The following is a 24,758-nucleotide window of genomic DNA, read 5'->3' as shown; positions in this document are numbered from 1 at the left end:
AAGCAATGTGAATTATTTTGTCAAAGCTCACTGAGAGAAATCCTCCAAAAAACTCTCTGAAATTGACATTGGTCTGCTACATATTACACAACAATACATTGCAGGATCAGTAGCAACTGTTACAGAAAAGGGGAAGTCTGGGGAAGGAGATGACGAAGCAGAGGAAGGAGAGCTACATCAGTGCCTTGAAATCAAACTCAACGATTCCTCTACTCTCCGGGCGGTCCGAAACCTGTTGATCTTCCAGCTGAAGGAGTTGACCGCGACTGAGTGTTGCAGACTGGAACATTCCAAGGTCCAGGACTATGTGTTGAGGGATGCGCTGAAGACTGGGCAGCTGCCGCCAAGGCGCGGTGGGGAAAGACCACTGTGTAACATCTGCCTGCCTAAGAAGAACCGAGGGCCCACACAGTCATTTGGGCTCCGCTGACGCCTCAGCTAAATATATGGCTATATGATTGATAGGTGTACAGACCTGTATATATGAATGATAAATTCTGATCTCTGTATGCAAATGTTTACATATATATGGCATGACCAACTGTACAGACCATCAAATTATGTTATAATAAAGTATATTTTTGAAATTTAAAAAAAATATAAGGTGTTCCATGTATGCTTTCAGCAGAAATGGTTGATGATTGTTGTTCCTCCAGTATAAATCCTTAAATTGATCATGGACAGAACCTCCAATCTGTGAGGACCTGGCTGCAAATTACTGCATCTTGGCTACTGCCAAGCCAGTCTGGCCAAGCTGACTTTCTGACACAATGGTACTGGCTGCGGAGGTTGTGAGGTATCCGTGCGGTAAATGTTGCAAGTGAATGTTCATCTTCAAAAGGAAATTAAAACTGTAGTTGCTATATCCTGCCTTTGACAGGCGACTTTGGGAACTGCATCTCTCTCCTTTAAATCCTTGTATATCTTTGTCTAATTTAAAAAAAAAATTAAAATACATCTTATGGGCCATGTTTTGGTCACATCTAATTAGTGCAACATATCTCACTGCCCATTCTTTTTTGTTTTGATGTTTTGTAAAGTAGGAACATTTTTATATGCTAAAGATGCACAAAACTGCTCATTGTTCTGATTCAGATGTTTCAGTGTCAGACAAGAAGAGAGTAACAGATTGTGAACACTTGTAGTTTGACCTTCTGAGGAATGAGGCTGATGATTATATTATAGAATAGCCAGTAAATATGGAAGTGGATGAATGTTGTAAAATTACTCATTGATATGAAGAATGAACCAAGTGGGAGCGAGCCTAGAGAAACCTTATAATATAAAATAAATCAATTGACAAATCATTAGCTCCAATAGAGACAATCTCACTTCCTCAGGTTTTTACTTATTGTTAGAGTATTAGGATAGTTGTTTTTTTAAAAATATTTTTCTTTTAGTCTTTTAACATTCTCTCTTAATTTCATTTTCTTTTATTTTGTTGTCTGTGATTTTATAATTAATTCAATTTTCTAATTTATACTTCCTGCTTTAGATTCTACATGTCTCATTAAGAGTTCTTCAATCTGATTAGTTTGAAAGATCTGTGGAGGTTTTCCTTCTTTGCACAAGTTCCAGAACTCACGTCAAGAGCATCAAGCTAAAATTTATCTTGAATTACCATAAATTGCTATATAAATGCACAAGAAATGTCACTGGCAACTCTAAGTATAATGACCAACAAGTGTCATTTGTTTGCCACTAATAACAAAATCTGAACCATAAAAGATCTATGTCATAGCTTTGAAAACAAAAAAAACTGAAAACTGCATTTTCTGAGGCAGAAAGTTAAAATCAAAGTTGTCCCTGTCACAAAACACACCAAATTCAAAGGTCACTTTCAAAGTGCTAATAATATGTAAAATAAGAAAACAAATGTTCATCAACAAACCTTTTAATTCTGGGGCAATAGTACATTTTTGTTAATTTAGATTTCTTTCCAACGTTCAACATTTAGGATCTTACAAAATTATGAACATAGCAATCCCAATATGTGCGCAAAGTTTGCTGCATTTATGTTTGAAACATTAAGCATGAGAACCACGTTTCTTCATTACATTTACTGACAGTTCCAGTGACAAGACTCTTTAATCAGTGTGGCACCATCCATCAAAGTACAGTGGTGATGACATTTAATGCCTTTGTCATCATTCTGGAATAATTAACAATACAAATGTATGCTGCACTACAGTAGTTACTATGTGTTATAATTCAAAATACATTCTATTCAACTTTAATGAAGACAATATGCAATATTCCACATTCATGCTTAGCCAAAATGAAAATGGAAACATATTCTTTGAATTTTACTGATGAAAGAATTAACATTCTAAACACAGTTTACTGCAACATACTGTCAAATTCAGAGTACATAAGATTGTTGTTAAAGGTTTTTACAGATGCAGACATATTAAATATTAGAATGAATAAAAATACAAGCAACACATGGTGACTTTTAAAATATCACCTCTGGTTTGAATTATAAGTAGGGTGACTGGTCTCTTCTAAGACATTCAGCAATATGCACTGTCATGAAATGCATGCCATGTTTTTAATACTATAAGCTCATTTTATTATTTTATCTGGTTTTCCCCATTGCAGCATAAGGTTTACAGTGACAAATAATTTAAATGTTTTAAGAGTGACTGAGCTCCTATTTTCCACTGCAAAATAAGTACATTTACTTTCCATTGGTACTGATATGATTAAAAAAACAAATAGGTATAAGTTGCAGTCACTCTGGTGACATCTACATTTGTATGGACTTGCAACTATCTGGCCGCGTTGAAGAGTAGGTGTGGGGGCCGTATCACAGGGGAGGGCTTTTAATTTTCCCTGCTGAGAAATAACAGTGTCCAGTTTAAATGAAGCAAATCTATTCCCTTTTTTGATCATGCCAACCTACATATTTAATACTACTGGCTTTAGCAGTGTGTAAGGCACCTGCCAGCCCAGGTGCGAATCTCATGCATAAATATACATTGAGATTCTATGACATCAATAGGATCCTGTGGCATTTTAATCGAGCAGGGAAACCATTGCACATTACATATCAGGCTGAAACAGCAGCTGATGGGAAGGTGAGAGAAACCCTCCTGGCCAGTACAATATTTGTTATATAGAGCCAGAATATCTCCATTAGTACCCTCCAAAAAAAAGTTATAGCATCATCTGCTTAGGATCTCTTCCACTTGCCTTCCTGAAACATCCCACTGAGAATTCCTCCTTGTTACTTACTTGGAAACCAATTGAATGCCAAAGACAGCTAGAATGTCCCACCTGGTCCACTGCCAGCATTTTAATAAGGACCAGGAGACTAAATCTGAAACATAGGCTAAAAAACGTACTTCTTTTTTCCCTCTCTCTACCACCCTGTCTGTCTGAAAGTCATTCTGGTTTAAAATTGACCCCTTGGATGCTAATTAGGTCTAGCATTATTCCCATTATTGTTTCAGAGGATTGGACAGTGACAACATGCTCCAGTGTCATCTGATCAAGTCTTCACCTTAAGATGCATTCAAGACGGAGTTGAAGTTTTTTTTTAAAATCAACCTGCTCGGACATCTCAATTCAGCGGGAATTGAACCCTGGCCTTCTGAGGCCAAGACGTAAAGACACTACCACCATACCACAAGATCCTTCAGACTCAGTTGAACATTGTGCTAGCTATTTGGAGACACCTGAACTACAGCACTATGATTCATCGCAAACTTCCTTAACTGTTAATTGTTGAATAGCTAGTCATTTTCCAATTTTATTTTGTAATTATCTGCAATGATTGAATAATGACTATTTCTAACTTGTTGAAGAGATGTCAAGAATGGGTTAGGTGTGCTTGAGATGCAGAGGTAGTGTCCCTACCCCTGAACTAGGAAATCTAATTTCAAATGTCACCTGCTCCAGAGGTGTGTAATGATGTCTCTGAACAGGTTGATTAAAAGATATAAAATAACGATGTTTTTGAGTAAGTATAGTGAAATAATAAAGCATGAGTTATACACCCTACTAACAAAATATTTAAAACATCATACAGTGTCATATTAATAAATTCTTAAGTTATTGCTTTGATAATCTCAATTACAGACATTAAAAAAAGCAAATGATAAAAATTTTGGAAACCATTGCCAATTTGCAAACTATTACACCATTTGTTACATTAGCAGCCATCTTTGCTGTTGCTGTGTAACAGCTTATCAAGTGATCCTTTTGAAAATGCAGCCAACAACAGCAGTGAAGCATTCAATTCCACATTCCGATTTTGTTCAGTCTTTTGCACTTAATCCTCTTTACCAACTTTTTGTAAACAATTATGTATTGCTGATACATCAGGAAAACTTTAGAAATTATTTTCATACTGTATTGCCAGACAAATCTGTATGAATAAATTTCTTAGAAAGAAGCCCAGATGCCTATCATCATTCTGGAATCAAGAACCATTCAAAATGTTTATGTTCTAAACCAAAGGTGGGGAACCTTTTCATGTTGGAAGGCCGGATTATGTTAGTTGTAATCTAATAAGGCAGCATTCAAGAAACTTCAATTGTATATTCTTCAAAATTCATTTTTTTTTAATTGTGGCCGTCAGTCTGTGAAGATTATTTCGTTGAATTTTCTTTTACTCTGTGGTATTTTAAGTACATTCATTTTAAGATTAAAATAAAAATAATAAAGGACAAAAAAACATATTAATAAAAAATAAAAGATTTGTTCTGCAAAATTTGGATTCATTCAAAAGGCTACACACAATGGCCTAGAAGGCCTTAAGCCGCAGGTTCCCTGCCCCTGGTCTAAACTATACTGCTTACCCATCTGAATTCAACATTTTCCATCTCTGCGAAAACACAACTGCTGAATCATTTGGATCAATCACAAAAGTATATTGGAGAATTTTACTAAATGGTTAGGTTAATGATATTATCTGGCTACCAGATATGATAAGCACCAGATGCAGCTAATGTGCTGTCTATTTACCTATAGACAGAGTCATTAGATGATGGCTTGGTCTTTCAGACAAATGTAAGGTTTAGGCATGACATGAGTTTGGCATGGATGCACAGCACAACACTACCATAGCTGAACACAAACCACCAGTAAACTTAAAGTCTCAACGTAAGGGTCACAAGGATGACTGCTGGTATACTTTTGCAGAATGACTTCCTCTTCTAAGACTGTAGTTATGGGGAGGGTCTCCATTGAATGGAATGATACCTAGCACAGTGAAAGATGATTGGCATTAATAATTTCGGTCCCAGGACATCACTGGAGTTCCTTGGGATATTATCCTCAGCTCAATTGCTTCTGAAGTAACTCCACAGAAGCCGGTATCTCATCACCAAATTACTTTTATTTACACATGCACAATACATGGACTCTAATCAACTAGCTCAGAACCAGTCCCTAGAATGATGAAAATCTCTGAGACTCCTGTTTATATCTTTCAGCCATAACTCCTTGATTGGCCCAGGTTAACAAACTAATCATGAATCACATTCTTAATGAGGTCTACATGACTCTTGTTTCAATCACTACAGCCTCCATCAGAACTCGTTGGATGTTCAATGATGATCACACAATATTCAGAACTATTTATGACTGCTCAGACTTTGAAGTGGTCCACATCCATAGGCAACCACATTAGGAGAACATTAGACTTGGCCTAACTAATGGCATGCAATACTTATGCAACAAGACTGCCTAGCAATGACCATCTCCAAAAGGTCTAATCAACTCATCTTTGTATTCAATGGTGTTAGCGCCACTGAACCCCGAATAACATCATTCTGGGGCTTACAATTTACAATAAACTGAACTGGATCAACCATATAAATACTGAAGTTAGAAGATCAGGCCAGAGACTGGGAATTGTGTGGTGAATAACTCACATCTAGATCCACAATGGCTGTCCATAACCTATAAGACATAAATCAACTGTGTGATGGAGTGCAGCTTCAATAAAACTCAAGGACATTGACGCTAATCTCACACCATTCTGATTTGCATCAGTATCACTCTCACTGGGTCAAAAACCTGGAACTCCCTTCCTAATAGAACTGTTTATACACCCCAAGGTCAAGAAAGTGGTTCACAACTAACTTCTAAAGGGCAATTAATAATAGGCAACAAATGCTGGCCAAGACAGTGACTCCCACCTCAAGTGCAAGAATTGCTGGCTTTCAGGTCAAGTAGAGGTAGCTTTACTCCAGTTAGTATTATTTCAAACTGCTCAACCCAGTTCTTTTTCTAATTTACTCAGCAGATGTGAGCTTCACTGACTGGGCAGTGGTATATCTTTCTCCAGTTGTCCATCTTGATGAACGTAATATTATATTAAAAAATAAAGAACAATAAATCAGTAGCCTGTCAGGCTTTGTAATGTTTAACAGTAACAAATTAGTTCCTTCCTAATTATTTTTAAAAATCAAATTCATAATTTGTACTATTTGACCACAACCATGAAAATTATTGACAGATTTGCATATTGTTGGTCCAGGCAGAAGACTAATCTCTGATCATTCCTGGCTAATGTTTAGGTCTGTATTGCCACACTCAACATGTCTCTATATCTATGAAAGTGCAAAACAAAAATCAAAATAACTATCTAGTTTGCAAACTCAGATGCCTACAGTACTGCTCCAGAACTGGAGTTCCATAGTCATTTCTATAAAAGAATATCAAATTGAAAAGTCACAAAAGTCATCATACTTATTTAGTTCATCTCTATGGTAAAGTTCCTGTGGTGACAGCTCACTGCAGCTGCACTGCACGTTTTCCAGAGATTATATAAACATTGGATGGACCGCCTTACCTAAACCCAACAGGGGTACCATACTTCTACTGACTTTTTTCTCATTTTTCATGTAATTTGAGCATGTGATTCTAGTGTAAACAGTGTTATGCTAAGATTATTCAATGTGAACTGGACCTAAAATCTAGAGTCACACTCGGGCCACATTATGTGCAAGTCATTACTGATTTTACAATTATGAATTTTTAAATACAACGTAACATCCATAACTTGGCAGACAGGATGACAAGTATACAGTGGTCTGAACATTTTTACTGCAATAGTTCTGATGATGTGAAGATAACACCATGTGGAAATTCTAAAGGGTGAGTAATGTTCCAGCTATTTAGTTAATTATTGAAGCCATTATTTAAAACAATCTAAAAATATTGAAAGTTTCAAACACTTCCTTTCTTCCCAAATCTGTATTATCCAAAAAACTGATACTACAGATGAATGCAACTGAAAACAGTATAATTAAGAAATTAATAATGGACCAATCCATACCAGTCATGCAATATGTAATTCTAAGATTTAATACTCCTATGATTGCAGAGCCATTTTAGCAGCTGATGTTACTCTCCACTGAACACTAAATTGTGAATTCATTCACTCAAAGCTGAGCTTAAGAGGCAATTACTACAACAGTGAAGTAAGTAATCTATCTTCCATTTTTAATTGTTTTCTAGCACATGATGTGCTGTCTTGTATGGAGGTGAGAGAAACACATGTCTGAGATCCAATAAAAATAAGAATAAGATTTGTTTTCATATCATTTATTATGACTGTCACAAAAGTTCAATTTACTTCCTATACTGATGTGATTTCTAGCAGCTGTGCTTAACAATGCTGTTTATTATTATCCCAAACATCAGTATTATTCCAAACATCAGTGATCAGTTATAAAAAGAAAAGGTTATGCAGCATCCACATGGACAAAGAAAGAGATATTACTTCAGATCATTAAGCTTTCATCAGAACTGACAGAAGTTAGAGATGTAATATGTTTTGAGCAAGGAGTGGGTGGGACAAGGACTAAAAGAAGGTGTGAAGGACAGGAGAGACTGACTGGCAAAAATGTTAATCCTCCATGTCAAAAACGTAAAGGAGATGGTGGTAAGAAAAGAAATAAGAGAAGACTCCAATCTGCTTCTGGCAGAAACTTGGTACTGGTGGTTTTACTAATTTTTTTTTTCTTTTTCTTTCTTTTTAGAACCTCTGACACTCCTGTTTTTTTTTAAACCCCCCATACTACCACCTAACTGCGGTAGAGCTTATTTTTTCCCCAGCACCCATGCTGTGTGTGTGCAGGTGTGAGACGCAGTGAGAGACACAAGGTGTACCAACCTTTATTCAATTTCCACCAGCAGGGTGGTTCAACTATTTTTTTTTTTCTTAAAATTGATTGGCTGAATTTAAATTAGATTACTTACAGTGTGGAAACAGGCCCTTCGGCCCAACAAGTCCACACCGCCCCGCCAAAGCGCAACCCACCCATACCCCTACATTTACCCCTTTTACCTAACACTACGGGCAATTTAGCATGGCCAATTCACCATACCTGCACATCTTTGGACTGTGGGATGAAACCAGAGCACCCGGAGGAAACCCACGCAGACACGGGGAGAACATGCAAACTCCACACAGTGAGTCACCTGAGGCGGGAATTGAACCCGGGTCTCTGGCGCTGTGAGGCAGCAGTGCTAACCACTGTGCCCCGTGCCGCCCGTGGTTCAACTAATAATGGATACCTGCTGCCTTCTGATTGGTTGATAGTTTGCTGGAAGCAATTTATACTCTAATAGGTACTTAATACAAAGGAAGACCCAATGCTGTCTAAATATTGCTTTCTTTCCTTGTAATTATGTTGGAAGAAAAGATCACAGGGATCTATTGCCAACATTAAATTCTGCCCAAAATGTTTTTCTAATAGTTGTGAAACTCATAAACATTGATGATCAGAGGAAACCAAAACCAGAAATTGCTGGGAAAGCTCAGGAGGTCTAGCAGCATCCATGGAGAGAAATCACAGTTAACATTTTGGGTTCAGTGGCTCTTTCTCAGAAGTGTAAAAAGAATCGAGATAGTGGGCAGCTTCAGAATCTTGCTGTTGTGGTCAAATGGGAGTCAGAAGCATCCAGTACATGGGCAACAGACAATTAGCTTTGACTATCCCTGAATTGGCCAATTAATGGCTTATGGGTGGGTATGCCATCAAAGTAAACTTAATGGGTTAGCTCAAGAAGCTGGGGGCTTTTGAGCAGGCTGCATCTCCAGGCAGCTGAGGGAAGTACCTTCTCTCCAATCTTTTTAACATTAGATTAGACAATGACCTCAGCAAAAGGCAGCCTCTGATTGCAGCTAAAACCAGGTAGTCAGGACGACCCAGCAAGTCTACCTGGAATGATGCACCCTACTCCACCCAGGTCATCTACTGGTAGGCTGGTTCCAGGTGTTTCACTGTTCCCTGGCACTTCCAGGAACCTAGCGATTGAGCAGAAAGTTCCAGTCAGACTCCTCTAATAGACCTTAATAGCCCTCTACTGAGATAAGTTGCTGTACCACCATACCACCTCATGGAAATTTAAAGACCTGTCAGTCTCAGCAAAGGGGACAACTAAACTATTGGATTGCTTCAAAAACCAATCTGGTTCACAAATGTTCTTTAGGGGAGTTAAACTGGCACCTTTAACTGGTATGGCCAATATGTGATTGCAGATCCGATCAATGTAGTTTACTCTTACCTATCCTCTGAAATGGCATTATAAGCCAGTCAGTTCAAAAGCAATTAGGGATAGGCAATGAATAAGTTTATAAGTTAGCTCACTGAGCTTGAAGGTCTATTTTCAGACATTTCATCGCCATATTAGGTCACATCATCAGTCAGAGTCTCGGGTGCAATTCACCAGAAAACAAACCTTCAAGCTCAGTGAGCTAACTTACAGACTTATCATCAACCTGAACTACAATACTTCTCAAAAATCGCTAATAGGCAATGAATGCTGCCCTTGCCAGCATCAGCTACATCCTATGAAGTAATTAAGAATGAAATGGGTTATTCCCATAATGCTTACAATGGGCATTTCAGCGATAGTATTCATCTTGAATGTCAAGGGATTTTTGTCTTAATGGAGATGTTCATTGCCTGGCACTTGCGTGGCATGAGTGTTCAGACATCAGTCCTACTAGGATATGTTGGTGTGTTTGACAATGGGGGTTAGAAAGGTATTCCCTATCTCCCCCCCAAACCACCTGATTTTTTTTGCATATCCCTCGAGATTGTATAGCTGTTGGTGACTGAGAAATATTGGGAACATTTTACTCATTTGCACTCTAGCCAAACCTGATAATATCTTGACCATCATTTTTATATGCAGAAATACTAAGAATTCAGTGTATTATCTTTATTTTAAAAATATAAGTGCATTATTTTTCCCTTTAACCTAATTTACCTTTTGGCCATTCAATTTTTTTGACGTCTTTACACCTGAAACTTTAATCTCTATAAAACATAGGAAAACAGAAAATAGACGGAGTAGGCCATTCTGCCTTCAAGCTTGCTCTGCTGTTCAATATGAACATGGCTGATCATCCATCTCAGTAGTCAGTTCCTGCTTTCTCCCAAATCCTTTGATCCTTTTAGCCTTAGAAAATCTCTACACTTCACAGGTGTTATCTGACCAGTTAAATGTTTCCAAAGCTCTGTTCTTGTTTGGGATTCCCAAATATTGCAATTTTACTGCTTTTTTTATAGTCAATTAAGTTACTCACCTCTAAACTGAGAAGTTCAATCCTTGCAAATGTTGATTTCCTCCCCATCTCAGTTGAAAATAGATTGCTTGCGAGAAGATTATGATCAGTAGGTTTGAGTGCAGCAGCTAAGGTCACTTCATAGAATTCCCGAATATCTACAAAAATAAAATAAAATAAATCATTAAAACTTTTTAAAAATCTTAAAGTCCAATGATCTCACCTGCAGCTTTTTCCATTAAACTCTTACTATCCCTAAAGTGATGATTATCTACATAGCTTGTCCCGGTGGTGAATTTTGTGCTAAACTTGCATTGAATTGCATCCTACCAATCAACACAGCTCCTCATAAAACCAAATGAATTTTTTTTTCAGTGCACACTGAATACAGATTCACAGTAGACTCCTTATGTTATTTGTATCTTCTTTAGACAATCTTCTGTTTTAAGAATAGGATGGAGGGTGTTTTGGTGCAGGTGAGATGAAAAAATCAAGAGGTGCAGAAGCTGGAAAGATATTGCTTCTCTGTAAGAATTTGGTTCACATCATTTCAGGTCTACAGGTGAGAAGATGTGGGAATTAGATTAGATTAGATTACTTACAGTGTGGAAACAGGCCCTTCGGCCCAACAAGTCCACACCGACCCGCCGAAGCGCAACCCACCCATACCCCTACATTTACCCCTTACCTAACACTGTGGGCAATTTAGCATGGCCAATCCACCTAACCTGCACATCTTTGGGTTGTGGGAGGAAACCGGAGCACCCGGAGGAAACCCACGCAGACACGGGGAGAATGTGCAAACTCCACACAGTCAGTCGCCTGAGGCGGGAATGAATTAGCAGTCATTGGTCAAAGGTTGCCTTTGTGCTAGTACAGATGACATCTACAACAATCCCCCTCATCCTGCTTTTCATGTGTTTCAGAGTGAAACTGGTTTTTAAAATTAGAAAGGTTTAAGTCATTTAAATAAGTTTAGGAACTTGAGAAAAACCTTATGCTGACATTGAGGCATTTAGAATGCATTTAGAAATACTTGCATTTTTTTACCAGCTCTCATTCTCATGCTAAATATAGACTTCACCTCTTGATTGTTGCTTCCACAGCAACTGCCAATAGCATTCTGATATCCATGTCAGATAAGAAACTGCATTAGAACATGGCAAGTTGTGGGGAAGGATTAGGGGTATTGATTGTTAAAAGGGAATGTGAGGAGCCTGAAAGCTGATGGAGTTGACATGGGCAGCAGTACAAAATGCTACATGATGGTTTGGTGTTGGGGAGGAATGAGTGAAGAATCTTGATTTCAGATGGAGCCTGGAACTCACTCATTAGAACATGACCTGGAAAGTGTGCTATCTTCAACCAGATTTCAAACTTCAACTGCACAATAAGGAAGAAACATTCCTATCAACACATGCACTTGAAGTGAAGTAAGAATTAGTGATTTTGGTCTACTGTGGTATCATGTATATGTTTCTGCTGTGAGGCTGGCTTTGGACAGTAGATGAGTTTTGACTATCATCCATACTTGAATGAGTCTGTACTACCTTGCTCAGCGTAAAGCTATAATGAACCTTTGCCTCCATAAAAGTGTGCACTCATGAGTGATCATATCCTCAAAACACACAGGATGGCCATAAATATGGAACATGAGTGGAGGCAAGAACCTATTACAAGTTGCTCAAATTATCTGAGGACACATTGATTTCCATATTGAAGTGCTGTGTCTTGGCTGTACCTAGGAACCTAAGAGTTGAAGGATCTCTAAAATATAAAGCTATCCAGGATGCTTCTCTAAGATGAGAATTCTTTTTAATTTCAAAAATATACTTTATTCATAAAATACTTTAATGGTCTGTACAGTTGGACATGCCATACATATGTAAACATTCCATTTGTTTGCATACCGAAACAGAGTAATCATTCCTATTTACAGGTTGATACAATTACATTTTTAGCTGAGGTGTCAGCAGAGCCCAAATGACTACACGGGCCTCCTGTTTGTCTTTAGGCAGGCAGATGTTACACGGTGGTCTTTCCCCACCGCGCCTTGGCAGCAGCTGCCCCAAGCTTCAGCGCGTCCCTCAACACATAGTCCTGGACCTTGGAATGTACCAATCTGCAACAATCAAGAGATGAAGTCTATAGTTAGCATGGGCATTTTGTACTGCTGCCCATGTCAACTCAGTCGGGGTCAACTCCTTCAGCTGGAGGATCAACAGGTTTTGGACCGCCCAGAGAGCGTCCTTCACCGAGTTGATGATCCTCCAGGCACAGTTGATGTTCGTCTCGGTGTGCGTCCCAGGGAACAGGCCGTAGAGCATGGAGTCTCGCTTCACGGCGCTGCTCGGGACGAACCTCGACAAACACCACTGCATTCCTCTCCAGACTTCTTCTGCGTAGGCACATTCCAGAAGGAGGTGTGTGACAGTCTCGTTCCCACCCCGCAGCCGCTTCGAGAGTAGCGTGCGGTGCGGCTGAGAGTCCGGGCGTGCATAAAGGATCTCACAGGCAGAGCCCTTCTCACCACCAGCCAAGCCATGTCTTGGTGCTTGTTGGAAAGTTCTGGTGATGAGGCATTCTGCCAAATGACTTTGACAGTCTGCTCAGGGAACCGCTCGATAGGATCCGCCCTCTCCTTTTCCCGAAGGGTTTCAAGGACACTACGTGCTGACCACTTCCTGATGGACTTGTGGTCAAAGGTGTTTTTCTTCATAAATTTCTCCACGAAGGACAGGTGATATGGAACAGTCCAACTACTCGGAGCGTTCAGCGGCAGCAAGGCCAGGCCCATCCTTCGCAACACCGGGGACAGGTAGAACCTGAGTACGTAGTGACACTTGGTGTTTGCGTACCGGGGATCCACGCACAGCTTGATGCAGCCACACACAAAGGTGGCCATCAGGGTAAGGGTGGCATTAGGTGTATTTTTTCCCCCGTTGCCCAGATCTTTGTACAGCGAGTCTCTTCAGACCCGGTCCATCTTTGACCTCCATATAAACTGGAAGATGGCCCGGGTGACTGCAGCGGCACAGGTTCTGGAAATAGGCCAGACCTGTGCCACGTATAATAGCAATGACAGTGCCTCACACCTGACGACCAGGTTTTTTCCTGCGATGGAGAGCGACCGTAGCTTCCATCTGCCCAGTTTCTGCCTCACTTTGCTGATACACTCCTCCCAAGACTTGGTGCACGCCCCAGCCCCCCCGAACCAAATACCCAGCACCTTCAGGTGGTCGGTCCTGACGGTGAAGGGGATCGAGGATTGATCGGCCTAGTTCCCGAAGAGCATGGCCTCGCTCTTGCCTCGGTTTACCTTGGCCCCCGAGGCCGGTTCGAACTGGTCACATATGCACATGAGTCTGCGCACAGACAGTGGATCCGAGCAGAAGACGGTGACATCATCCATGTACAGGGAGGCCTTAACCTGCAGGCCCCCGCTGCCAGGAATAGTCACCCCTCTCAGGCTCGCATCCTTCCTGATGGACTCGGCAAATGGCTCTATGCAGCACACAAACAAGGCAGGAGAGAGAGGGCAGCCCTGCCTGACTCCAGATCTGACTGGGAAGCTATCTGATTCCCACCCATTGATTTGAGACTGCACTGACAATATTGGTGTAGAGCAGTCTGATCCAATTGCAGATTCCCTCCCCAAAGCCCATTTTGGAGAGAACATCTCTCATGTACCTGTGGTTTGGTCAGGGTGAATCACCGACTCCAGAGCAGACCTGACCCGGTTGGCGATTACCTTTGACAGAATTTTGTAATCTGCATTCAACAGTGAGATTGGTCTCCAATTTTTGAGTTCCTCCCTCTCCCCCTTCCGCTTGTAGATGAGGGTGATGATGCCTTTCCTCATGGATTCACTCATGGTACCTGCCCGAAACATACTGACATACACCTCCAGCAGGTCCTGGCCAATCAAGTCCCACAGAGCGGAATAGAGCTCGACCGGTAAGCCGTCGCTTCCGGGAGTTTTATTCTTTTCGAAGGACTCGAGAGTCTTGGTCAACTCGTCCAGAGATAGCGGCTGGTCCAGCCTCTCGCGTGTTCTGTTGTCTAAGACCTCCGTGATAGAGGACAGGAACGACTGGGAGGCCGCGCTGTCGGTCGGCTTCACATCATACAGACTGGCATAGAAGGATTTACTGATCCTCATGACGTCAGCCTGAGATGACGTTATTGAACCATCTTCTTCCTTCAGGCTGCTGAGCACAGAGTTCTCTTTGTCACCTTCTGAAAGAAGAAAAGCGAGCACGTCTCGTCCTGCTCCACCGAGTGGACCCTGGAACAGAAGATTATCTTGGAGGCCTGCGAAGCAAAGAGCGAGGCATGCTGGCCCTTCACCTCCTTGAGGTCCTCCGTGACATCCACCCCCATCGTCTGCAGCAGGAGCAGGTTCTGCATACTTTCCTGGAGCTGGGAAAGTTTTCCCCGCCTCTCTCTCTCCTCCTGAACACATTTGAGGATGAAGAACCTCTTGATGTTCCCTTTTACTGTTTCCCACCAGTCCGCTGGGGACTCAAAGAGGGGCTTCACGCTTCTCCAACCTGCGTAGTCCCTCTTGAGCTCCTCAATGTTTCCCGGGGTCAACAGCTTTGTGTTCAGCTTCCACGTTCCTTACCAGCCCGCTGCTCGTCCTGTAGGTGACAGTCGGCCAGCAGGAGGCAGTGGTCAGAGAAGAACACCGGCTTGACATCGGTGGATCTGACCAAGAGCATTCGGGACACAAACAGGTAATCTATCCTTGAGCGGATAGACCCATCTGCCCGTGACCAGGTGTATCTACGCTGCGCTCCTTCTGCAGAGGTGCTGAAGACGTCGTGCAGCTTGGCATCTTTTACCGTGTCCATCAGGCCTCTGGATGTGGCGTCCAGTTTACTGTCCCCCCCCGCCAGATTGTCCATCTGCATCAATGATACAGTTGAAGTCTCCAGCCAGAATGACCAGCCTGGACATAGCCAGCAACAGTGGAAGCTGCTGCAGGACGGCCAACCGTTCACTCTTACCCACTGGGGCGTACACATTAATCAGTCTCAGGGGAGCATTCCTGTACATGACGTCGGCGACGAGGAGGCGCCCGCCCACCACCTCCTTAACCTCGGAGATGGTGAAGTTGCCTCCTCGAAACAGGATACCCAGGCCGGAGGCGCGGCTATCGTTGCCCCCCCGACCAAACTGACGGCCCATGGGCCCAAAGCTCGGCCATCTCCTGTAGCTGCTGAGGTGTGGTATCCCACACTCCTGCAGAAACAGGACATCGGCTTTAACGTTGGCCAGGAAGGCCATCATAGAAACACATCGCGTACCCTAATTGATGCTACACACATTGATGCTGGCAATTTTTAACCCCATTTTAACATTTTACGAGGTTAACAGTGTCCATTTGCTGCTGGTCTTGCCTCTCTGGGGTAGCTGTGTGCATCCCCATGGTGACGGCAAACTGCTGGACCCTCCCAGGGCTGAGGTATCAGTCCGGCTCCACGCTGGAGCCATTTCCCCGCTCTGGTGTCTTCGGGTCGAGCCCAGGGTCCACATAGTCCAGTTCTCCATCTGACAGCGGGGCTGTCACAGGACCGCTGCTCCCAGTTATCTGGAGCTGTGGGCCGGTGAGTACCTCTTGGTTCTCACCAGGTGGGGGGAGGCCTTTACCCATCCCCTCAGAGGGATCATCATTTCCTACTTGGGCGGTGCTGCCCTCCTTTTTCCCCGCGGCGCTCTGTCTCTTCCTCTGGTGACGACCGTCCTTGCGCCCGTCCTCACCGTTGGAAGAGCTGCCTGTATCCTCGTCGTGTAGGTGTGGCTTCCCCCTTCCCTGGGTGGCTTTGGGAGGTTTCCTCTTCCTGCTTTTGACAGTAATCCAATCCTCTGCCTCCTTTGATCCCTCCTTTTCCATTTCCTCCGTCTGTCTTGAGAAATGCCTCACTGATTTAGCTTCCATCCTTCTTGGGATGTACAAAATTGCTCAATTCTGGCCTGGTAGTCAGGTAACCTACTTACCTTTGTGTCATTAGCAAAACTGGCATCCAAACCTTCTACCCCTCCATCCAAGCCATGTATGTAAACATAAAAAGTTGACATCTTAGTACCAATACATCACACACCAATTCTTATTTCCTGCCAAAATGAAAAAGGCTCATGTATGCAAGTGTTATGCTTCCTGCTAGCCAGCCAATCACTTATTCCCACAAATATGCCACCAACTACACCATTAACCATTATTTTCAGAAATGGCTTCTGATGTGACACTTTCTCAAACACCTTCTGGAAAGCTAAGCACAGTATATTCACTGGTTATCCTTTATGCTCAGTCAATACTGCCTCAAAGAACTCTAATCAATTGGTTCAACATGATTTCCCTTTCACAAAATGCTAATGATCTGCCTGATTACCTTGAAGTTATCCAAATATTCCAGCTTTAACATGTTTAAGAATAGCTTCTACCGTTTTCACAATGACAGATGAAGAGCTAACTGGCCTGTTGTTTCCTGCTATCTGCTTCCCTCCCTTTTGAATAATGATGCCACATATGCTATTTTTCAATTTAAAGAGTCTTTCCTCAAATCAGGGAAGTTTTGGCAAATTATATCCAATTTGCAATTACTTTTAAGACCCTGGGTCAAAATTAATCAGGATCCAGGCAGTTGTTAGCTGATAGCTCCAACATTTTATTCTATACCATTTCTGTGGTGACTAATTTTTGTGTGTCACTCTCCTTTCAATTTCCATACTTAAACTGCTTCTGAGATGCTACTTGCATCCACTATAATGAATACCATTGCAAAATATCTGTTCAATTAATTTGCATGGATGTTATAAGCTTGCAGGTAGGTGCAAAGTGAACAATCAATAAAAGAATAAGCGAATGATCACTTAAAAGAGTAAGCAAACAGAGTTTGAATTGCACTCTGGTCCAATCTGGGAGCTAGGTGGCTGCCCTGCAGTAGTGTCCTTACAGTGGCAGCTCAATTCTAGTTGTTCGTGTACTCTGCAATGAAAGTCTCTGCTTCCTAAACATCCTGCAAGTGGATCAGAGAGGTGTCAAGACTTTGACAAATGTTGAATGCCATCTGCAAGAGGTTTCATGCAGTATGTGACCATAGATTATGTCCTAAAATGCTATTAAGTGCTGAGCAAAATGAAAACTCCTTGCAGCCAGCAGTGAGCATTCTCGATGTCTAGTTTGCATAATGCATTTGGGAAGATAGAAATTTGAATATTAATGACATGAGTTGAGGGAATCAATAAGGCATTTAACAAGCTATAATCCTTCTTTGCAAATTGCTTTTGTCTAGTGAGAAATTTGCCTTACTGCTTGGCAAATACATAAAAGATGGAGTGAGATAGGCTTTGCCAAACATCTTAAATGATTTTGCCACAAATTTCATTATGGCCGACATTGCTCAGGCCTCCTAAGATTCTGTCCAATCTTTAGATTTACTATTTTAATTTTTTGCAACTTCTAATCTCATTTGTTGGCTTAATACCCTATCTCTTCCTGGTAGAATCTGTTTATCATTCCCATTTTAAATTTATTTTTCTTTGGTCTTGGCTCCATTCCTTCATTTACCACACCATTTTATATTTAATCTCCTTCCCTCACTATTTAGTTTAAAATCCTCTCTATCTCCATAGTTATGTGGCTCATAACAATGCTGGTCCCACACGGTGAGGTGGAGACTATCACAATAGTTCAGATTCCACTTTTCCCATGACTGATGCCAGTATCCCATGAACAGGAACCCACTTTCAGGTCAGTTCTGAAGGGGAGTCATATTGGATTTGAAATGATACTGTGGCTTTAAGAGGTGTATTTGTTTTGACGTCCTTTTTTATAAAGAAAAATTGAGGCAAAGGTGAGGAACAGTCTGCTCGAAGCCATTAAAGTAAACAGCTGTTGGGGCCTTGGGCTTTTCGTAAAAGTTGAAACAATAGAAGTGGCCTGAATTGGTGGGGTTCCAGAAGACTGAAGGATAGCAAATGCTGTTCTCTTGTTCAAGAAGGGGAGGAGTGACAACCCTGGTAATTATAGACCTGTCAGCCTAACTTCAGTTGTGGGCAAAGTGTTGGGAAAGTTTATAAAAGATAGGATTTGTAACCATCTAGAAAGGGATAAGTTGATTAGCAATAGTTAACACAGTTTTGTGAATGGTAGGTCTTGCCTCACAAACCTTATTGAATTCTTTGAGAAGGTGACCAAACAGGTGGTTGAGGCTAAAGCGGTTGATGTGGTGTATATGGGTTTCAGTAAGGCGTTTGATAAGATTCCCCACAATAGGGTATTGCACAAAATATTGAGGTATGGGGTTGAGGGTGATTTAATGGTTTGGATCAGAAATTGGCTAGCTGAAAGAATTTGGGTGGAATTTTGGTAGTTGGTGGGAAATATTCATCCTGGAGTTCAACTACTAGTGGTGCACCTCAAGGATCTGTTTTGGGTCGATTGTTTGTCATTTTTATAAATGACCTGGATGAGGGCATAGAGGGATGGGTTAGTAAATTTGTAGATGACACTAAGATTGATAGAGTTGTGAATAGTGACAATGGATATGGTAGGTTACAGAAAAACATAGATAAGCTGCAGAGCTGGGCTGAGAGATGGCAAATGGACTTTAATGCGGAAAATTGTGAGGTAATTCACTTTGGAAGGAGAAACAGGAATGCAGAGTACTGGGCTAATGGTAAGATTCGTGGTAATGTAGACGATCGGAGAGATCTCGGTATCCAGGTACATAGATCCTTGAAAGTTGCTACCCAGTTTGATGGGGTTACTAAATAGGCCTATGGTGTGTTAGCTTTAATTGGCAGAGGGACTGAGTTTCAGAACCATGAGATCATGCTGCAGCTTTGGAGTATTGGAATGCAGTTCTGGTCACCGCATTGTGGAAAGGATGTGGAGCTTTGGAAAGGGTTCAGAGGGGATTTATTAGGATGTGGCCTGCTATGGAGAGAAGGTGTTACGAGGAAAAGCTGAGGGACTTGAGGCTGTTTTTGTTAGAGAGAAGAAGGTTGAGAGGTGACTTAATTGAGACATACAAGATAATCAGAGTGTTAGATAGGTTGGACAGTGAGAACCTTTTTACTTGTATGGCGAGGGGTGATAGATATAGGACAGATGTTAGAGGTAGTTTCTTTACTCAGAGAGTAGTAGGGGCGTGGAACGCACTGCCTGCAACTGTAGTAGACTCGCCAACATTAAGGGCATTTAAATGGTCATTGGATAGGCATATGGATGAGAATGCAATAGTGTAGGTTACATGTGCTTCAGATTGGTTCCACAGGTCAGCGCAACATTGTGGACCGAAGGGCTTGTACTCTGCTGTAATGTTCTATGTTAAACACCCACAGAACCAGGAATTTTAGGTTTATCTTTCTGCAGTTGCTCGAGTCTTGAAGCTGGGTGTGGAAGTTCTTATTCCTACCTCTGTTAAGGCTAAAAGCTGGGATTCTTTCCTTGCTGCTAGAATTGCAAGTGAGAAAATCTATTTTACTGTATCTGCCAAGGGTCTATTTGTGGGATGTTACTGTATTGGAACAGTTAATGAGATATATATAGTTAATCATTTTGGTAGAGTTACAATTAAGCCAATCTTAAAAAATTTTATTATTGCAAATCTTGCACTCACCTTTTAAATAACAAAAATGTCTAAACTATCGTTTTAGTATATTTTGAGGTGGTTTGGTCTGGTCCATAATTTATTCAAAGATTAACTCTGTGTCTTCCTACACCCGCCTTTCTTTTTAGGTGGCGGAGCATGGCTGCGAATGTGTTTTTTTAAATGACTGAACATTTCAACTCGCCCTCCAACTCTGCCAAGGACATGTAGGTCCTGGGCCTCCTCCACCACGACTCCCTCACTACCTGACACCTGGAGGAAGAACGCCTCATCTTCCGTCTCGGAACCCTTCAACCCCAGGGTATCAATGTGGACTTCATCAGTTTCCTCATTTCCCCTCTCCCCACCTTCCCCCAGTTCCAAATTTGCAGCTCAGCACCACTCTCATGATCTGTCCCATCTGTCAATCTTCCTTCCCACCTATTCGCTCCATCCTCCTTTCTGACCTATCACCTTTACCCCTTCCTCCATTCACCTATTGCACTCTCAACTACCTTCTCCCCAGCCCCACCCCCTCCCATTTATCTCTCCACCCCGAGGCTTCCAGCCTCATTCCTAATGAAGAGCTCCTGCCCGAAACGTCGATTTTCCTGTTCCTTGGATGCTGCCTGACCTGCTGTGCGTTTCCAGCACCACTCTAATCTAGAATCAGCGCTGTGTTGCCGGGAACCCAACCACCTCCCCCTGGAGCTTCCATGTCCCCTCTCACCTTGCCAGAAGTCACACAACACCAGGTTATGGATGACCTATGATCCAATTAATTGAGGTAGAAAGATGTAATTACAAGAAATTTAAAAGTTAGATGGTGCTAGAAACAAACCAAATGCCTGGAATAACATGATAGGTATAAGAGTCACATGACCAGGATCTAACCAAAGTAATAAGTACCCCAAAATTGTTTCAACTAATTAAGATAGAAAGATCATAAGTTATCAAGGTAATTGTGTCAAAACAGAGCAGTACGGAAGATTTTACAAACACAGAACAATATGGTGGGGTGACATGTAGTGCGACATGAACTCAAGATCACAACTGAGGCCGCCTAGTGGACACAGAACTTGGCTATCAGTTTCTGCTCGGTGATTCTGCATTGTTGTGTATCTCGAAGGCTACCTTTGAGTACACTTACCCGAAGACCTGAGGCTCAATGTCCTTGATCACTGAAGTGTTCCCCAACTGGGAGGGAATATTCTTGCTTGAAACAGAGGGTGAGAAACAGAAAGTGAGAAACCAGGTGTCAGAAACAGAGGGTGTGATACTTAGGGTGAGAAACAGACGTTGACAAACAGAGGGTGACAAACAGAGGGTGTGACACTGAGTGCCTGAAGCAGAGAACCTGAAACAAAGTACCTGAAACTGAGGGTGGCAAACACATTGCCTGAGCAGAGGGTGATAAACAGAGTTTGAGAAATAGTGGATAAGAAATAGAGTGCCTGAAACAGTAGGTGGGAAACAGTGGGTGAGAACATGGGGTGAGAAACATGTGGTGAAAAATAGAGTGCCTGAAACAGTGTGTCTGAATCAAAGAGTGAGAAACACAGTGTATGAAACAGAGGATGAGAAACAGAGGATGAGAAACAGAAGGTGAGAAACAGAAGGTGAGAAACACAGGTTCAGAAACAGAGTGCAGAAACAGAGGTTTAGAAATGGAGGGCTTGCAACAGAGGGTGAGAAATAGAATGCCTGAAACAATGGGTGAGAAAGAGTGGCTGAGAAACATGGGGTGAAAAATAGAGTACCTGAAACAGTGTGTCTGAAACAATGGTTGAGAAATAGAATGCATGAAATAGAGGATGAGAAACAGAGAGTGAGAAATAGAGGGTTAGAAACAGATGGTGAGAAACAGAATGTCTGAAACAAAGGGTGAGAAACAAGGGGTAAGAATCAGAGTGCCAGGAACAGAGGGTGTGAAACAGAGTGCCTGAAAGAGAGGGTGAGAAACAGAGTACCTGGAATACAGAGTGAGAAACAACGGGAGAGAAATACAGTGCCTAAAACAGGGTGAGAAACAGAGGTTGAGAAACAGAGTGTGAGAAACAGAGTGTCTGAAGGAAAGGGTGAGAAAAAAAGGGTAAGAATCAGAGTGCCTGAAACAGAGGGTGTATAACAGAGGTTGAGAAACAGATGGTGAGAAAAAGAGTGCATTAAACAGAGTGTCTGGAACAGAGGGTGAGAAACAGAGCACGTGAAACAGAGTGCTTGAAACAGAGAGTGAGAAACGGAACGTAAGATATAGAGTACCTGAAACAAAGTGCATGAAACTGAGTACCTGAACAGAGTGTGATAAACAGAGCATGAGAAACAAAGTACCTGAAACTAGGGTGAGAAACTGGGGGTGAGAAATGCGGGTGAGAAAGAGAGGGTGTGAAACATTGTGAGAAACAACGCATGAGAAACAGAGGGTGACAAACAGAGTGCCTGAAATGAGGCTGAGAAACATGGGATGAGAAGCAGAATGCCTGAAACAGAGGTTGAGGAACAGAGGTTGAGAAACAGATGGTGAGAAAAAGAGTGCATTAAACAGAGTGTCTGGAACAGAGGGTGAGAAACAGAGCATGATAAACAGAGCATGTGAAACAGAGTGCCTGAAACAGAGAATGAGAAACAGAGTGTGTGATACAGAGGGTGAGAAATAGGTTGAGAAACAGAGCATGAGAAACAAAGTGCCTGAAACTAGGGTGAGAAACAGGGGGTGAGAAATGCTGGGTGAGAAAGAGAGGGTGTGAAACAGTGTGAGACACACTGCATGAGAAACAGAGGGTGACAGAGTGCCTGAAATGACGCTGAGAAACATGGGATGAGAAGCAGAATGCCTGAAACAGAGGTTGAGAAACAGAGGTGGAAAAACAGAGCATGAGAAGCAGAGTGCCTGAAACAGTGGGTGAGAAACACGTTGAGAAATACAGGGTGAGAAACAGAGTGTCTGAAACAAAGGGTGAGAAACAGAGTACGTGAAACAGACGGTCAGATACAGAGTGCTGAAACAGAAGATGTGAAATGCAGGGTGTGAAACAGAGTGCATGAAATAGAGTGCCTTGAAGCAGAGTGCCCGAAACAGAGGGTGAAAAATACAGGGTGAGAAACAGTGGATGAGAAACACAGGGTGAGAAACAGAGTGTCTAAAGGAAAGGGTGAGAACAAAAAGGGGTAAGAATCAGAGTGCCTGAAACAGAGGGTGTATAACAGAGGTTGAAAAACAGATGGTGAGAAAAAGAGTGCACTAAACAGAGTGCCTGGAACAGAGGGTGAGAAACAGAGCATGAGAAACAGAGCGTGTGAAACAGAGTGCCTGAAACAGTGGGTGAGAAAGAGAGGGTGAGAAAGAGAGGGTGAGAAACAGGTTGAGAAATACAGGATGAGAAACAGAGTATCTGAAACAAAGGGTGAGAAACAGAATGCATGAAGCAGAGGGTGAGATACAGAGTGCTTAAACAGAAGATGAGAAACGCAGGGTGTGAAACAGAGCGCCTAAAACAGAGGGTGAAAAACAGAGTGCGTGAAACAGAGGATAAGAAACGGAGTGCTTGCAACACAGGGTGAGAAACAGAGTGTGTGAAATAGACTGCCTGAAATGGGGGGTGAGAAACAGAGCATGAGAAAACAAGTGCTGAAACAGATGGTGAGAAACAGGGTGCTGAAGGAGAATGAGAAACGGAGTGTTTGATACGGAGTGCCTGAAACAGAGGATAAGAAACAGAGTGCCTGAAACAGAAAGTGAAAAACCAGGTGTGAGAAACAGAGTGCCTGGAACAGAGGGTGAGAGACAGAGCATGAGAAGCGCAGTGCCTGAAACGGATGGTGAGAAACAGAGTGTGTGAAACTGAGGGTGAGAAATGGGTTGAGAAACAGAGCATGAGAAACAAAATGCCTGAAACTAGGGTGAGAAACAGGGGGTGAGAAATGCTGGGTGAGAAAGAGAGGGTGTGAAACAGTGTGACAAACAACGCATGAGAAACAGAGCATGAAAAACAAAGTGCCTGAAATGACGCTGAGAAACATGGGATGAGAAGCAAAATGCCTGAAACAGAGGTTGAGAAACAGAGGTTGAGAAACAGAGGTTGAGAAACAGAGGTTGAGAAACAGAGTGTCTGAAACAAATGGTGAGAAACAGAATGCGTGAAACAGAGGATGAGATACAGAGTATGTGAAACAGAAGGTAAGATACAGAGTGCTGAAACAGAAGATGAGAAACGCAGGGTGTGAAACAGAGTGCTTGAAACAGAGTGCCTTGAAGCAGAGTGCCCGAAACAGAGGGTGAGAAATACGGGGTGATAAACAGAGGATGAGAAACAAAGTGCCTTGCACAGAGGGTGAGAAACAGAATGTCTGAAACAGTGTGTCTAAAACAAAGGGCGAGAAAGAGAGTGTGTGAAACAGAGGATAAGAAACAGAGCGTGAGAAACACAGAGTCAGAAACAGAGTGCTGAAACAGAGAATGAGGAATGAAGTGCTTGCAACACAGGGTGAGAAACAGTGCTTGATACAGAGTGCTTGAAACAGGGGGTGAGAAATAGAGCATGAGAAAACGAGTGCTGAAACAGAGGGTGAGAAATACAGGGTGAGAAATACAGGGTGAGAAACAGAGTATCTGAAGGAAAGAGTGA

The 24,758-nt window shown here is 42.1% G+C and overlaps 1 protein-coding gene across 5 annotated transcripts in view; it reads right to left on the bottom strand.

Moving 5' to 3' along the window:
* Positions 1 to 24,758, bottom strand: part of dlg3 (discs, large homolog 3 (Drosophila)) — a 546,829-nt gene that overhangs the window by 444,087 nt on the left and 77,984 nt on the right. For all 5 annotated transcript variants that reach the window (XM_043704756.2, XM_087992017.1, XM_087992016.1 and 2 more), the window contains one exon: positions 10,556 to 10,692. In XM_043704756.2, coding sequence (XP_043560691.1) covers positions 10,556 to 10,692 — 137 coding nt within the window. The remainder of the gene's footprint in view (positions 1 to 10,555; positions 10,693 to 24,758) is intronic.

This window comes from Chiloscyllium plagiosum, unplaced genomic scaffold (genome assembly GCF_037043375.1).
Source record: "Chiloscyllium plagiosum isolate Xiang-an unplaced genomic scaffold, Cpla_swu_hap1 HiC_scaffold_11, whole genome shotgun sequence".
Lineage (NCBI taxonomy): Eukaryota > Metazoa > Chordata > Chondrichthyes > Orectolobiformes > Hemiscylliidae > Chiloscyllium > Chiloscyllium plagiosum.
The sequence above is the reverse complement of the archived record's forward strand: the minus strand, read 5'-3'. Positions and strand labels throughout refer to the sequence as shown.